The sequence below is a fragment of the Heterodontus francisci genome, chromosome 23 (assembly GCF_036365525.1).
Source record: "Heterodontus francisci isolate sHetFra1 chromosome 23, sHetFra1.hap1, whole genome shotgun sequence".
NCBI classification, from domain to species: Eukaryota; Metazoa; Chordata; class Chondrichthyes; order Heterodontiformes; family Heterodontidae; genus Heterodontus; species Heterodontus francisci.
This window is the reverse complement of record NC_090393.1, coordinates 42,465,211-42,481,280: the sequence shown is the minus strand read 5'-3', so window position 1 is coordinate 42,481,280 and position 16,070 is coordinate 42,465,211. Positions and strand designations below refer to the sequence as shown.

Sequence of the window (16,070 nt, the reverse complement as noted above, 5' to 3'; positions counted from 1 at the left end):
CAAAGAATCTTTTGTGAACAAAATAATTATTGCGTTTTGTTTCTGTCATGGTTAGTGACAGTGTTTGTTTCAAGGGGATATGTAAAATTATATCAGTTTGTTTATCCAGATAGCAAAAGCCTTTCATCTTTAGTGGATCTATCCTGAGAGCCATGTTACTACTGGTGTCTTTAACCAATATAGCTGGCTCAAATTTCTAACATTTGTGATGGTATATCAAGAGAAATGAAGATTCTCCTTCCAGTAAAGAAACTTCAACCCATGACCTTTGGTTTAAGAATCCAGGGCGGCGCAGTGGTTAGCACCGTAGCCTCACAGCTCCAGCGACCCGGGTTCAATTCTGGGTACTGCCTGTGTGGAGTTTGCAAGTTCTCCCTGTGTCTGCGTGGGTTTCCTCCGGGTGCTCTGGTTTCCTCCCACATGCCAAAGACTTGCAGGTTGATAGGTAAATTGGCCATTATAAATTGCCCCTAGTATAGGTAGGTGGTAGGGAAATATAGGGACAGGTGGGGATGTGGTAGGAATATGGGATTAGTGTAGGATTAGTATAAATGGGTGGTTGATGGTCAGCACAGACTCGGTGGGCCGAAGGTCCTGTTTCAGTGCTATATCTCTAAAACAAAACAAAACAAAATTCTTCTTGATTGATAATTTGCTCTGAGTATTGAAAGCAAAATATACTTTATCAGCAATCAGAGAAGGTTGACAAGTTCCACTTGATTTACTTTTAGAATTATCTGTTCCAGTTTAGGGAAATATTTATTATCTCATGGGCTGTGACATGTTTTATGGTTGAACAGGTAGAAGATAACTATGTTAAAGTTTATCTGAAGTCCATCCCAAAGATTGTTTTTTGGATGTTGTCACTGTACTTTCATGTTTTTTTTGTAAAGCAGGTGATGGGATTGCACAGACTGTCATCAGTCATGTGAGTGGACAAGAAGGAGCTGTTAATGCATCAAGCCCAAAACATTCTGGTAAAATTCCTCAGAAAATAGCCAATCAGATGGTTCAGAAAGTCTGGAAAGAATGCAATTTGAACAAAACACAACTGAAGTAAGTTTAAATAAGTATGATGTGCTACAGAGTGGTAGAATGTTAGTTGTGTTCACAATTCTACGAGTCAGCCTTGAATTTTCTGCATATTTGTACCCAGATGCATCTGTAATCAGGGTGCAAATTAAATAGATGATTTAAAAGATTGCAGAAATTACAGTATTAGAGAGCTGTGCGCATAAGTATAATACGCCAAATCACCTCTATTTCATCATCTGTCGATCCCTCGTCACGAATGTATCTCCACCCCCTAAATCACTGCGCCTTATATGCAAGTCTCCTGCAATTGCTGTTGCTCAGACTCGCTTCAAACTAAGACTAGATATTTAGACCTAGCAAGAAGCAGATAAACAGCGCCATGCAGGATAGGGTAAGATGGCCCTGGCTGAACAAGCAGTGAAAAATTCACTTGTACTCAGCACTGGTATGCTGTACAGTTTTAACTGGCTCAATACCAGCAGTGCAACTACACACGTTTGGTATCCCTAAGTTTTGACGCTGATGACCTTCATTTAAACTGCTTGGACTTGGGGAAGTAGATTCTGCCCTTTATGGGGTGTATATCAGACAAACAAACTACCTGTGTACCTGCATCAGAAAGCTTGGCAACTCTTAAGCTTGATGGTGTAATTCTGTGCATTTCAGATATTTGGCTGATTAAGAAGTTGTTCTGTTCATCTGACTGGCCTTGGATCAGTCATAGTCATTTCAGCACAGAGGGAGGGAATTCAGCCCATCAAGTCCATGTCTGCGCTCTATAACAATCCAATCAGTCCCATTTTCCTGCTGCATCCCTGTAGCCCTGCAAGTGCCCATCTAATTTGCTTTTGAAATCATTCATGGTCTCTGCTTCCACCACCCAAGTCGACAGCAAGTTTTAGGTCATTACCACACGCTGTGTAAAAAAAAAAGTTCTTCATATTCTCCCCTGTATCTCTTGGCCCAAACCCTTTAAATCAGTGTCCTCTCGTTCTTGTACGATCAGCGAATGAGAACAGCTTTTCTTTGTCTGCCGTATCTAAACTTGTCATAATATTGTACGCCACTATCAAATATCCCCTTAATCTCCTCTGCTCCAAGGAGGACAGCCCCAGCTTCTCCAACCTGACCTCATACCTAAAATCCCTCATTCCTGGAACCATTCTGGTAAATCTCCTTTGCACTTTCTCCAGGATTCTCACATCCTCTTTAGTGTGGTGACAGAACTGGACACGGTACTTTACTTTGGTCTCACCAGAGCTTTAAAAAGGTTCAACATAATTTCCTTGCTTTTGTAATCAGCACCTCTATTTATGAAGCCTAAGGTCCCATATGCTTTGCTAACAACTGTTTCAATACGTCCAGCTACTTTCGAAGATCTATACACCTGAACCCCCAGGTCCCCCTTTAGAACTGTCATTTAGTCTATATTGCCTCTCCCTATCCTTTCTGCCAAAATGCATCACATCACACTTTGTATTAAATTCTATCTGCCACTTGTCTACCCATTCTACTCATCTATCTAGGACATAAGAACTAGGAACAGGATTAGGCAATTCAACCCCTCGAGCCTGCTCCGCCATTCAGTACGATCATGGCTGATCTCATCTCAGCCTCAACTCCACTTTCCTGTCTGTTCTCCATAACTCTTCAACCCATTACCAACGAAAAATCTGTCTATCTCCTCAAATTTATACATTGTCCCGGCATCCATCACACTCTGGGATAGTGAATTTCACAGACTCGCAACCCTTTGAAAGAAGTAATTTCTCCTCATCTCTGTTTTAAATCTGCTACCCCTTATCCTAAAACTATGACCTCTTGTTCTAGATTGCCCCACAAGAGGAAACATCCTCTCTATGTCTACTTTGTCAATCCCCTTAATCATCTTGTATACCTCAATTAGATCTCCTCTCGTTCTTCTAAACTCTAGAAAGTAAAGGCCTAAACTGCTCAAGCTCTCTTCATAAGACAAACCCCTCATCCCTGGAATCAATCTAGTGAACTGCCTCAATGCAACTACATCTCTCCTCAAGTAAGGGGACCAAAACTGTACTCGGTACTCCTCCAGGTGCGGTCTCACTAATACCTTGTACACTTGCAGCAACACTTCCCTAATTTTATATTCTATTCCTTCAGCAATAAATGCCAAAATTCCATTTGCCTTCCTTATTACCCACTGTACCTACATACTAGCTTTCTGCCATTCATGCACGAGGACATACAGATCCCTGTACACCAAAGCACTCTGAAATTTCTCTCAATTTAGATAATTTGCCTTTCTATTCTTCTGACCAAAATAGATAACCTCAAACTTATCCACGTTAAACTCCATCTGCCAAATTTTGGCCCATTCATCTAACCTATCCATATCCATTTGCAAATTTCTTGTTTCTTTAATGCAACTTACTATCCCACCTATTTTAGTCATCTGCAAATTTGGCTATGCCTTCTATCCCTGCATCCAAGTCATTAATATAGATTGTAAATAGTTGGGGCCCCAGGACCGAACCCTGTGGCACCCCACTAGTTGCGTATTGCCAACCAGAAAAAGACCCATTTATCCCAACTCTGTTTTTTGTTGGTTAGCCAATCCTCTGTCCAAGCTAATAAATTGCCCCTAATCCCATGCAATCTTACCTTGTGTATTAACCTTTTGTGTGGCACCTTATCAAATGCCTTCTGGTAGTCCAGGTATACTACATCTACAGGATCCCTATTATCCTCTTTGCTTGTCACAGCTTCTAAGAACTCTAGCAAATTAGTCAAACATGATTGACCCTTCATAAAACCATGCTGGATCTGGATCGCGTTTTGACTTTCTAAATGTCCTGTTATTAGTTCCTTAATAATGGATTCTAACAATTTCCCAATGACAGATGTTAAACTAACTGGTCTATAGTTTCCTACTCTCTGCCTCCCTCCCTTTTTGAATAAGGGCACTATATTAGCTTTTTTCCAATTCACTGGAACCTTTCCCGCATCCAGGGAATTTTGGAATATTATAATCAATGGATCCACTATCTCCACTGCCACTTCCTTTAAGACCCTAGGATGTAGGCCATCAGGCCCTGGGGACTTGTCTGCCTTCAATCCCAATAGTTTGCTCAGTACTTTTTCCCTAGTGGTGGTGATTGTTCTAAGTTCCTCCCATTTCTATAACCTCTGCATTACCTGTTACTATTGGGATGGTACTAGTGTCCTCCACCGTGAAAACTGAGGCAAAATACTGATTGTGTCTCCGCCATTTCTGTGTTCCCCTCTATTAATTCCTCAGTTTCAGCCTCCAAAGGACCAACATTCATTTTAGTTATTCTCTCCCCTTTTATATACTGAGAAAAGCTTTTGCTATCCGTTTTTATATTTTGCGCTAGTTTTCTTTCATAATTTACCTTTGCTCTTTTTATTTATTTTTTTAGTAACCCTTTGTTGATCTTCAAAAGTTTCCCAATCTTTCAGCTTGCCACTGGCCTTTGCAATATTGTATGCCTTAGTTTTTGTCTTTGTTATCCTTAACTTACTTCCTCTCTGGAATATATTTTAGTTGGGAGGAATTGAATATCTCCAACAGCTGCAATTGCTCATTAACTGTCCTACCTTTTAGTCTTCCTGCCCAGTCCACTAGGGCCAAATCTGTCGTCATGCCTATGAAATTACCTTTGTTTAACTCCAGAAGGCTAGTGTGGGGCTCCAGTTTCTCACCCTCAAACTGAATTTGAAATTCTAGCATGCCATGATCACTCTTCCCTAGAGGATCCTTAACTGTGAGATCATTAATTAATCCCACCTCATTACACAATACCAAATCTAGAATAGCCTGCTCCCTGGTTGGTTCCACAACATATTGCTTCAAAAAACAATCTCTAATACATTCAATGAACTCTCCCTTGAGGCTATCCATACAAATTGATTAATCCACTCTATATGCATATTAAAATCACCCATGATTATTGCCATACCTTTCTTACAAGCCCCCAGTATTTCCTGGTTTATACTGTGCCCCACTGTGAAAATACTGTTTGGGGACCTATAGATTACTCCCACCAGGGACTTCTTTCCCTTGCTATTTCTTAATTCTATCCAGACTGATTCTACGTCTTGATCTCCAGTGCCTATATCGTTTCTCCCTACAGCACTGATCTCTTGCTTTACTAACAAAGCTGCACTCCCTCCTTTTCCTTCCTGCCTATCCTCTGAAATACTGAGTACCCTTGGATATTCAGTTCCCAAACCTGGTTTCCCTGCAACCACGTCTCAGTAACCACCACTAAATCATACCCATTCATCTCTATCTGTGCTGTTAACTCATTTATTTTATTCCGAATACTTCGTACATTCAGATACAAAGCCTTTAAGTTTGTTCTATTATCAAATTTCCCTTTTCTTGTACGATTCCTTGGTGCAATGTGACGTTCACACGTTCTGTCCCTTCCTTTTATTTTCTGGTAACAATCAGCCTCATCACTAACCTGCAGTCCTACCTTCTCCTTTAACTTTGACTTACTAATTTTCCAGCAACTGAACCCCCCACCCACCCACAAACAAACACCATTTAGTTTAAAGCCCTATTTGCAGCCTTTGTTATGCAATTCTCCAGGACTCTGGTCCAAGCATGATTCAGGTGGAACCCGTCCCATCGGAACAGCTCCCTCCTTCCCCAGTACTGGTGCCAATGTCCCACAAATTCGAACCCATTTTTCCCACACCAATCTTTGAGCCACACATTTACCTCTTTAATCTTATTGACCCTGTGCCAATTTGCTCATGGCTCAGGTCGTAATCCGGAGAGTATTACCTTTTTGGTTCTACTTTTTATTTTAGCCTGCAGTTGCTCATATTCTCTCTGCAGAATCTCTATTCTTATTCTACCTATATCGTTGGTACCTACGTGGACCATGACAACTGGATCTTTCCCCTCCCACTCCCAAGTTCCTCTGCAGCCCAGGTGAGATATCCTGAACCCTGGTACTAGGTCGACAACACAGCCTTCAGGACTCTCTATCCTGGTCACAGTGTCTATGCCCCTAAAAATACTATCCCTGATTACGACTACATTTCTCTTTTCTCCCCCCACTTGAATGGCTCTCTGTACCACGGTGCTATGGTCAGTTTGCTCATCCTCCCTACAGTCCCTGCTCTTCTCCACACAGGGAGCAGGAATCTCGAACCTGTTGGACAAGGACAAGGGCTGAGGCTCCTGCAACACTACCTCCTGGATCCTGCTACCTGCCTCACTTCTAGTCACACCTTCCTGTCCCTGACCACTAGCCAAATTCAAGGTAGTTAATGTAAGGGGTGTGACAGTCTCCTGTTGTAGTCGATTGGTATCAGCCTCACTGTCACAGCTCAAGTTTGGTGCCACGGCAAATTTTGAAACTTTATTCTGTATTCCAGTTTCCAAGGCATATCAAATAGAGCAGTCGTCCAAGCTCTGAATCTTGGGGAGTCCCACTGTCTGTCATACTCCAGTCTGAAAAATAACCATTTACCGTGATTGGCTGTTTTTCGTCATTAAGCCAGTTTTTTTAAATCCAAGCTGACACTGACCCTCCTATTCCATGAGCCTCAATTTTGTTGTTTGGCCTTTTATGCAGTACTTTTTCAAATGCTTTCTTGAAATCCATATAGACAACACCCATTGTTTTCCCTTCACCAACCTTCTGTGTTGTTTCATCAAAAAATTCAGTTAGATTCATCAAGCACCATCTACCTTTTACAAATCTGTGCTGGCTTTCCTTAATTAAATCCAACCTCTCCAAGTGTTTGTTGATTGTTTTCCCCTGATTATTGTTTCCAAAACCTTACTCCCCACTGATGTTAAACTGACTATCCTGTAATTACCAGGAATGTCCTTACACCCTTTCTTGAATAATGGTATCACACTTCTACTCTCCAATCCTCTCGCACCTCCCCCCTCCCCATATTTTATTTATTTTTATTTTTTTATTTTTATTTAGAGATACAGCACTGAAACAGGCCCTTCGGCCCACCGAGTCTGTGCCAACCATCAACCACCCATTTATACTAATCCTACACTAATCCCACATTCCTACCACATCCCCACCTGTCCCTATATTCCCCTATCACCTACCTATACTAGGGGCAATTTATAATGGCCAATTTACTTATCAACCTGCAAGTCTTTGGCAGCGGGAGGAAACCGGAGCACCCGGCGAAAACCCACGCAGACACAGGGAGAACTTGCAAACTCCACACAGGCAGTACCCAGAATTGAACCCGGGTCGTTGGAGCTGTGAGGCTGCGGTGCTAACCACTGCGCCACTGTGCCGCCCAAATCTAGGGAGGTTTATGGCAAGCCCTTCCGCTGTCTCCACTCCCACTTCCTTTAGCAACCTGGGATGCAAGCCATTGAGACCAGGTGACTTATCCACTGGAGGGTGGCAAATGTAACCCCACTATTTAAAAAGGGGAGTGAGAGAAAATAAAAACAGGGAACTACAGACCAGTGAGCCTCATCAGTAGTGGGGAAAATGCTAGAGTCTGTTGTAAAGGATGTGATAGAACACCTGGAAAGCATAAACGGGGATTGGGCAAAGTCAGCATGGGTTTACGAAAGGGAAATCATGCTTAACAAATCTACTGGAGTTTTTGAGGATGTAACTAGTAGAAACGATGAGGGCGAGCCAGTGGATGTGGTGTATTTGGATTTTCAGAAAGCTTTTGATATGGTCTCACATAAGAGGTTAGTGAGCAAAATTAAAGCACAAGAGATTGGGGGTAATATCCTGGTATGAATTGAGAATTGGTTAAGACAGGAAATAAAGAGTAGGAATAAACGGATCTTTTTCCGGGTGGCAGGCAGTGACTAGTGGGGTACTGCAGGGATCAGTGCTTGGGCCCCAGCTATTCGCAATATGTATTAATGACTTAGGTGAGGGAACTAAATGTAACATTTCTAAGTTTGCAGACGACACAAATCTGGGGGGGGAAAGTGAGCTGTGAAGAGGATGCAAAGAGGCTTCAGTGTGATTTGGACAAGTTGGGTGAATGGGCAGATGCACTATAGCGTGGATAAATGTGAGGTTGTCCACTTTGGTTGTAAAAACAGAAAAACATTATTATCTGAAAGGTAATAAAAACAAGAAATGCTGGAACCACTCAGCAGGTCTCGCAGCATCTGTGGAAAGAAAAGCAGAGTTAACGTTTCGGGTTTCGGTTAACTCTGCTTCTCTTTCCACAGATGCTGCCAGACCTGCTGAGTGGTTCCAGCATTTCTTGTTTTTATTTCAGATTTCCAGCATCCGCAGTATTTTGCTTTTATTATCTGAAAGGTGATAGATTGGGAAAAGGGGAGGTGCAACGAGACCTGGGTGTCCTTGTACACTGGTCGCTGAAAGCAAGCATTCAGGTGCAGCAAGCAGTTAGGAAGGCGAATAGTATGTTGGCCTTCATTGCGAGAGGATTTGAGTACAGGATATTATGACGAATCTGTGACCTAACTCTGTATACCTGCCTTTGTCCCACATCCCTTAATACTTCTGGGCTAACAAAAATTCTCAATCTCAGTTTTAAAATTAACAATTGATCTCGCATCAGTTATCATTTGCAGAAGTGTGTTCCAAACCTCTACCACCCTTTTCCATGAAGACGTGTTTCCTAATTTCACTCCTGAAAGGTCTGGCTCTAATACTTTGACTATGTCCCTTAGTCCTAGACTCCCCAACTCATGGAAATAGTTAATCCTAACCTACCCTTGGTGTATCCCTTCATATCTTGAAAATTTCTACCAAATTATCCCTTATCCTTCTAAATTATAGGGAATATGGCCCTAGTTTGTGTAGTCACTTCTCGTAGCTTAACTTTCGGAGTCTAGGTATCATTCTATTAAATCTAAGTGCATGCCCTCCAAGACCAATATATGCTTCCTAAGGTGTGGTGCCCAGAACTGCTCATAGTACTCCAAATGTGGTGTAACCAAGGCTTTGTATTGCTGAAACATGCCCTTTGTATTCTATTTCTCTCAATATAAAGGCCAGCATTTCATTAGCCTTTGTGATTATTTTCTGTACCTGTTTGACATTTAAATCTATATGCCTAGATCCCTAAGTCTCTTTGGACCTCCACTGTTTCACCATTTATAAAGTACCCTGTCCTCTTTAGGTCAAAGTGGATGACTTCACATTTGCCTACATTGAAATCCATTTGCCACAGATTTGTCCATTCACTTAACCTATCAATATCTCTTTGTAAATTTATGCTTCCTTCTACACTGCTTCCAATACTGTTTGAAAAAGAAATACATTGAAAATTTTGCTTTTTACTGCTATATTTGCAGAATGCCTTATTGTTTTTAGTACTTTTGAGATTTTTCTCATACTCCCTCTTAGCTTTGATCAACTATTTTTTGATTTCTTTCCTTGTTTTATGGTTTACGTTTTTATGATAGCTGCAAGCCTCACCAACCCCATTCTTGCATTCCAGTTCTTTTATGCACAGTATCATGAAATTTGAAGGAGTTTCCTTTTTTAATAACATATTCTGCATCTTGGCAATCTCCACTTTTTAAAAAATAAAATCCTACTGTGTATGTACAGTATAGTTTGCCAGTTTCTCTTGCCCTCATAACACCTCATCATTCTAAAATCTGCTTTATTCCAATCTGGTGCCCTTGTTTTTGTACCAACTTTTCCTTTTGTATTTGGACCATATATTATGCTCACTTCTGAAGTGCTTTCCCAGATTTAACTAATATACCTGATCTATTTTGTTACTAGTAACTGGATCTAGCAATAATTCTTGTCAGCATGCGGCCATACTGCTTGATGAAGGAGTCCTGCACATAGTTTAAGAATTCCATTCCTTTTTCTCTATTCACTACCTCCCTGTTTCAGTGGATAATTAAAATCTCCTAGGCCAATAATTGTGTTTCTACTCATCTCCCTGATCTGTCTAAAAGTTTCCTCTTTTTCCTCCCACATGTCGTACAGCCTTTTTAAAAAAAAAAATCAAGCTGACTCTGAACCCTTTTTGTTTAAATCAGTTCTCTACAACATGTGTGCATTCTTCAACACTGCATGCATCCTTCTTTCCTATTCTGCCCCTCTTCAAAATATTATATTCCAATGTTTTTATTTTCAATTAAGTTTTTAGTGCTAATAAATCTACAACTTCCTCTATTAATTTTTCAGATTTTTGCAATATATGCATTTTATGTTTCTCTTGTTTAAATTTAATATTACTTTTCCATTTTTTGTCCAAGTGAACAGCTCATTCCTTGATCCATCTTTTCCTTGCTTATAGTTAATTGATTTGATTTTTTTCTTCCTTTCTCACTTTATTTTGCTTGCTTTCCCTTTTGCTAGTTTTTTTTGTTTCTATATTAATCATTTCTAACTGAAGACCATATTAAAGTTCTGGAAAGCCACTATTTCCTGAAACATTCTCTTTTCCTGCTTCAATTAAGCTTGAAGGTCTAGAAGTTGGGTTTTGTGTTGTCAATCTTTCAGGTGCCTCCTGAAGTTCCTGGCAGGTAGGAAGCATGTGCATACTTTTGACCCAAAGTTTTCTGCCCGCCTTACTGGGTAAAGACAAAAAAAAACTTCATTTACCCACACGTGAAGCAGACATTAGGCTGTTTGTTGTCATGGTTCAAATAAGCTAACTTGGCACAACAGACAGTTAACTGTCGGCCTTGCTGGTTTTAATGGTTCATTACGTTTTATCTTTACCAACTGACCTTCAGGGGACTGTGTTTCATTTAGTTAAAACCTAATGTGATCTAATATCTACCTATTTTGCAAGTATATTGTCCAGGTCAAAATCTATATTCTTGTAACATTTTAGCAGGTGAACAGTTGCCATTTCTGAGGAAAGCAGCATAAACCCATCCAATCTGGACTTTAAAGTTTGATCCATGCTCATGCATTCTATGGGCAGTTCTGTCACTTTCATTTAAAACAATTAGCTAAAGGATATCCCACTTATTTTTTCCTTCATTTGACAAAATTGACTTTGCAGAGACGAAACAGTTCCACTGATGGTGCCCAAAAGCAGAAGCACCCTAAGTTTGGCTATTTTTCCATTGGAGTATGTAAAAAAAATCCTTAAGTTAGATTTAATTTTCTGCTCATTAAAGCCATGAACAAATACCGAACTACTGCTTTTCTATATGTTATAAGGCATGTGCCAGCAAAAAAAAGTGTTAATGTCAATGGCACGTCAGTTATAGAATAGAAACATTCAAATATAACCAGCAAAATCTAATCTTCATGCAATGCTGAGTTGCATTGTGAAGTTGAATATTTTAAGAGGTATGAATGTGCAACTGACTTGTTTTTTTTTAATGCACATGTATGAAAGAAGACATTCAACTAGTGAAAATTCTGAGGAAGAGGTGGCCAGCAATGCTGCTTCCTGGGATTTTACAGAGCCTGGCCAAAGAGTAACTTGTTCTTGTTCAAGGTATGATATCTCTTGTGTAGAAAACAAACTATATGCATTGTTCTCCTTATGCACGTCCTATGATGTGACTTTTCCCTATGTAATCGTCTGGTAGTGCATTAGGTTCCAACAAATGCGTGTAATTGTATTTTCAATATTCTTCTCTCCTTGCCCCCCCCCACCGCCTTGCAGAAGCCCAAACATCATATAGAAACCTCCAAGTGGGTGGATTGCATCGTAGATATTCTCTGCTATTCCCATCCCATTCTTGCTGCAACAATTCTGCTCATTAATTGATGACAGCAGAAAATGAGTCAAGTGAAGAAAGATAGTCAAGGTGACTTCCTCTTCCCTTTCTGTCTCTTTGTCCCACCTCTTTCCTGCCTCACCCCACTCCAAAAAAAAATCTCCATTCCCAACATCCTTGGGAAAGGAACACTTCACTATTGCCAGGGGACAACGACAGGAAGTCATCAACTAAGCTAAGTGAGTTTGGGTCGCAGGCAACCGTAGGGTTCAAATTCACCACTTATTTTGAGAGGTAAACGCTGAACTGCTTGTTTCAAAAATATTTATTGCACTTAAACTTAAGCTGTCAAGTATTGTAAAATTTGTACATCAAGATAAAGATATTCTGAACATTGGATTTTTTTTATTCCTTTATGAAATTTATTTTTAGCCTGCCCAAAGCAACTAGACTTGACCCAGGAAGAACTAATCAAAGGATGTTATTAATACTGCAATTTTATCAGGGGTTGTCCTTTTGGGACAGAGAGGAGGAGAAATTTTTTCTGAGGGTTGTGCGACTTTGGAATTCTCTGCTTCAGAAGGTGGCGGAGGCGGGGTCACTGAATATTTTTAAGGCGGAGGTAGATAGATTCTTGTTAGGCAAGGGAATCAAAGATTATCAGGGGTAGATGGGAGTGTGGAATTCGAGACAGAAACAGATCAGCCATGATCTTATTGAATGGTGGAGCAGGCTCAACGGGCTGAATGGTCTACTTCTGCTCTTAACTCGTATGGTATCTAGGTAATATTTTGGCAAAATCATGAACTGACCAGGTAAAAATCTTCAAAGTAATGGAACCACAGTAAAAGTTATGAACGGTGGCATAGTGTATAATAACTTTTTTGCTCTGCTCTTGGGAGGAACTGTTGTAGCATTTCCATCTGCTGTGACCATTTTCTGGGGGGGAAAACGCACATTAAAATCAATTGACTATTGTGATGCTTGTAGTAAAGATACAGCCTTGGAGATTATCATCCAGTGTTAAGGGACAATTGCCTTAGCACACTGTCCAGTTAAGAAACTTGCTTTAATGCATTCTAATTTTCAGTCTGCTACATAATTACATCATTGCTTTTCTTCCATTGTTGGTAGCCGTGAATGCTGTCTTTGTGTCCTAAAAATCTATAATTTTTCCAGTTATTATATTCCCATCCTCTGTTAATTTGTATAATGAAGTAATTAACCACTTAAGAGAGTTCTGCAAATCTTTCTCAAAGTACTTGATCAGTTTTTGGAAGTTTTGCTTGCCCATTGATGTACTTTCTTTGGTCTGTATTTGCCATGCATCAGTTATGTGTTAATTTAGACCTAACTGAACTTGGCAGTTCCGGTTGCTTCAACTTCAGCCTTTGGTCCACTGCAGCTTGAAAAATTGCTTTTCAGTGTCATTGTTCTTGTTGACATACCAACCTGTACTCTATTCTGACTTTCAACGTTGTGATGCTACTCCAAACTTTGCCTAAGGGTACATCCTGATTTATTTGCTGGAAGGCTATCCTGTAAAATGCAGTTCCTTCACACCAAATATAAAAACTTTGTATCCTTAGCCCAAGACTATAACTATTACATCTTGAGATAAGAGCTTGTGTGATAAAAACAGAAAATGCTGGAAATACACAGCAGGTCAGGCAGCAACCTGTGGAGAGAGAAATAGTTAATGTTTCAGGTCGCTGACCTTTCATTAGAAATTGTGTGGTTATCTCAGCTTTTCCATCTGTCTTTGGCAGGACTGGTGATGGGGGACCATCTGATGATAACCAGATATGCAAATGGTGCCTAGAACAGCAAACGCTTTCAATTGACAGTTACCTCCTGTTGAGATTTTAATCTGTTTCAAATTAAATTGATATTGGGGCTGTTTAAATTTGTAGATTCCTGTGAGCTTAAATTTTCTTCCAAATGAAGCTTTTATTTTGGTATAAATAGCCAGTAAATTACACGGGAGAATTTCCCATTGTGCAGATAGGAATTGTGGTATGCTTTGATCAGCCAGTGTTGCTCACAACAAGTGCTTTGGCACTGCTAGCCTTTCAACTGCTCTGGATTTTAGATCTTCAGACTCATTCACCACTTTTAGTTCATGCAATGTTCATGTGCTTCTGTTTGTAAGCGATAGTTAATCATGTAAAGAATGCTAATTAACTGCTGCAGGTGAACTGCAAACTCTCAAAATAGATTTATCTCCAAAATATTTCTTTGCATGGTTTTCCTTGATTCCCTTTCCGACCTGTTAATGCTTGGAACTACTTCTGAAATTGCTGCTCTGCTTCCATTGTGATTTTGAAGGTTCCAGGTTCCTTGTCAAAGAACTGAAAGTGTGGTTCTGAATGACAGCTTGGAATGCAGGAAGATTTACCTTGTGGCTTTATGGTAGCATGAATTTTGTCCTTGGGCAATTTCCCCTCTTGGTCCAAACTTAATCACGTTTATTTGTGAAAAGACAACTTGGATTTATATAGTGCCTTTCATGATTCTGAGGATGTCCCAAAGAGTTTTACAGCCAATTAAGTATGTTTGAAATGTACTCTCTTAATGTAGGAAACGAGGTAGCCAATTTGCCTACAGCAAGCTCCCACAAGCATCAGCATGATAATGACCAAATCTCTTTGTGATGTTGATTGCAGGATAATTATTGGCCAGGACGCTGGGAATAACTCTCCTGCTGCTCTTCAAAATAATGCCATGGGATCTTTTACATCCACCTGAAAGCATAGACAGTTTAATGTCTCATCTGAAAGATGGCACCTCCGACAGTGCAGCATTCCCTCAGTACTATGCTAGAGTGTCAGCCTTTTTTTTTGTGCTCAGGTCCTGGAATGGGACTTGAACCCACAGCCTCCTTCCTCAAAGATAAGAGTGCTACCAACTGAGCCATGGGTGGCGCAACAGTGGAAGTTGGGCTGACTTTCTATTGAATGTAGAGTTTAAGTAATGTAGCTATCTTAATACATTGAGAGAACTGGCACAAACATTTTGCCTGTCCGGTAAAATATTTGAGTATTTTGCAGTTGTTCATGCTGTTGATTGTAATCAAAATTTTCATTCAGCTTCAGTCACTTTGCAGTGCTGACCTTGATATAGACCATAACTGCTAATAAAATCTGTTTTTTGTAAATTTTTAATAGTATTTCTATATGGAATTTGAACAAGTTAGGGTAGGCTGTGTGCTGTACATGCGATCTCTTTCTGTAATACTTGGAAAAGGTGTTGAACCTTCTCCTATAAAGCTACTGCCAGTGTTGTCCCTTCAATTCTGTCTGACATGGTGCTGCTTGAGTCACTTTTGAAACTGTGCATTGAGCATTCCATTGTTGTTGAATATGACCTCTGAATGTTTTTATCTTTCAGGCAAAAGCTTCTAAAACAACGAAGTACAACAGGCACAAACCGCCCTCCATCCATCTCCCAGCCTGGCTTTAATACTGGGCTCCCATCCACTTCCTTGCCATCATCTGCCTCTTCTAAGCACAAAATAAATGAGAAGCAGGAGAAAGGAGATAAGCAACAGAAACGACCTATGACTCCATTTCATCATCGACCTTCAGTAACAGATGAGCTTTGCATGGAGCAGGATCCCACAGGACAGAAGCTTGGATTAGTTGGTATTGATGTCACCTTAGAAATGCACAGCAGTCGGAAGTATGGCAAGCCAGCATCTGGGCCTCCAGGAAACCAGAGCAAGCCACTGAATTTGAATCCTATGGATTCTCCACATTCTCCCATCTCTCCACTTCCACCAACTCTCAGCCCCCAACCAAGAGGTCCAGAGGCAGAAGGTTTGGAAGGAGCTCCCGTGCCCATTAATCCATTGCTGTATAGCAATGGTCTAGAACTTCAGGCAATCCCCAGCCTTGATGATAAGACTGGGCCTTTATCACAAAGACTACCACCAGTGCCGGAGGTCAGCGAGACAACTCTGTACAATGGTATCACTGCACAAAATTTGGAGTCATTGGACAAAATCTCATGGCAGTGTTACAAGACTCCAACCCATGTAGAGGGAGAGTTCAGGCCACCAGAACTGTACTGTGACAGATGCGACAACAAAATAGATAATCCAGATGGTTCAGCACTAAGACGGTAATATTTGTATCTTTACTGAATCTGGCATGTTCAGGGGGAGCATTGAAATGTGATTTGGATTTTTAAAAATGTAAACAATCCATGATCTACCTTTATTAAGGAGTTCATAAGCTTAAAACTTTTAATATGCTGCAGTCCTAAAACAACTGTTTTACATTAGTCGTTTTGTAGTACATAACTTGAGTATTGCAGAAAACAGACATTTTGTCGAAGCTTTTCGTCTTGCGCTCATCAGGACAATTTGCGAGAATACCAATGTGGG

The 16,070-nt window shown here is 40.4% G+C and overlaps 1 protein-coding gene across 4 annotated transcripts in view; it reads left to right on the top strand.

The window, feature by feature from the left end:
* Positions 1–16,070, top strand: part of LOC137382761 (mediator of RNA polymerase II transcription subunit 13-like) — a 339,747-nt gene that overhangs the window by 235,490 nt on the left and 88,187 nt on the right. For 3 of the 4 annotated variants that reach the window (XM_068055157.1, XM_068055159.1, XM_068055160.1), the window contains 3 exons: positions 894–1,056; positions 11,356–11,457; positions 15,074–15,805. In XM_068055157.1, coding sequence (XP_067911258.1) covers positions 894–1,056; positions 11,356–11,457; positions 15,074–15,805 — 997 coding nt within the window. The remainder of the gene's footprint in view (positions 1–893; positions 1,057–11,355; positions 11,458–15,073; positions 15,806–16,070) is intronic. The other variant, XM_068055158.1, reaches the window with a different exon arrangement.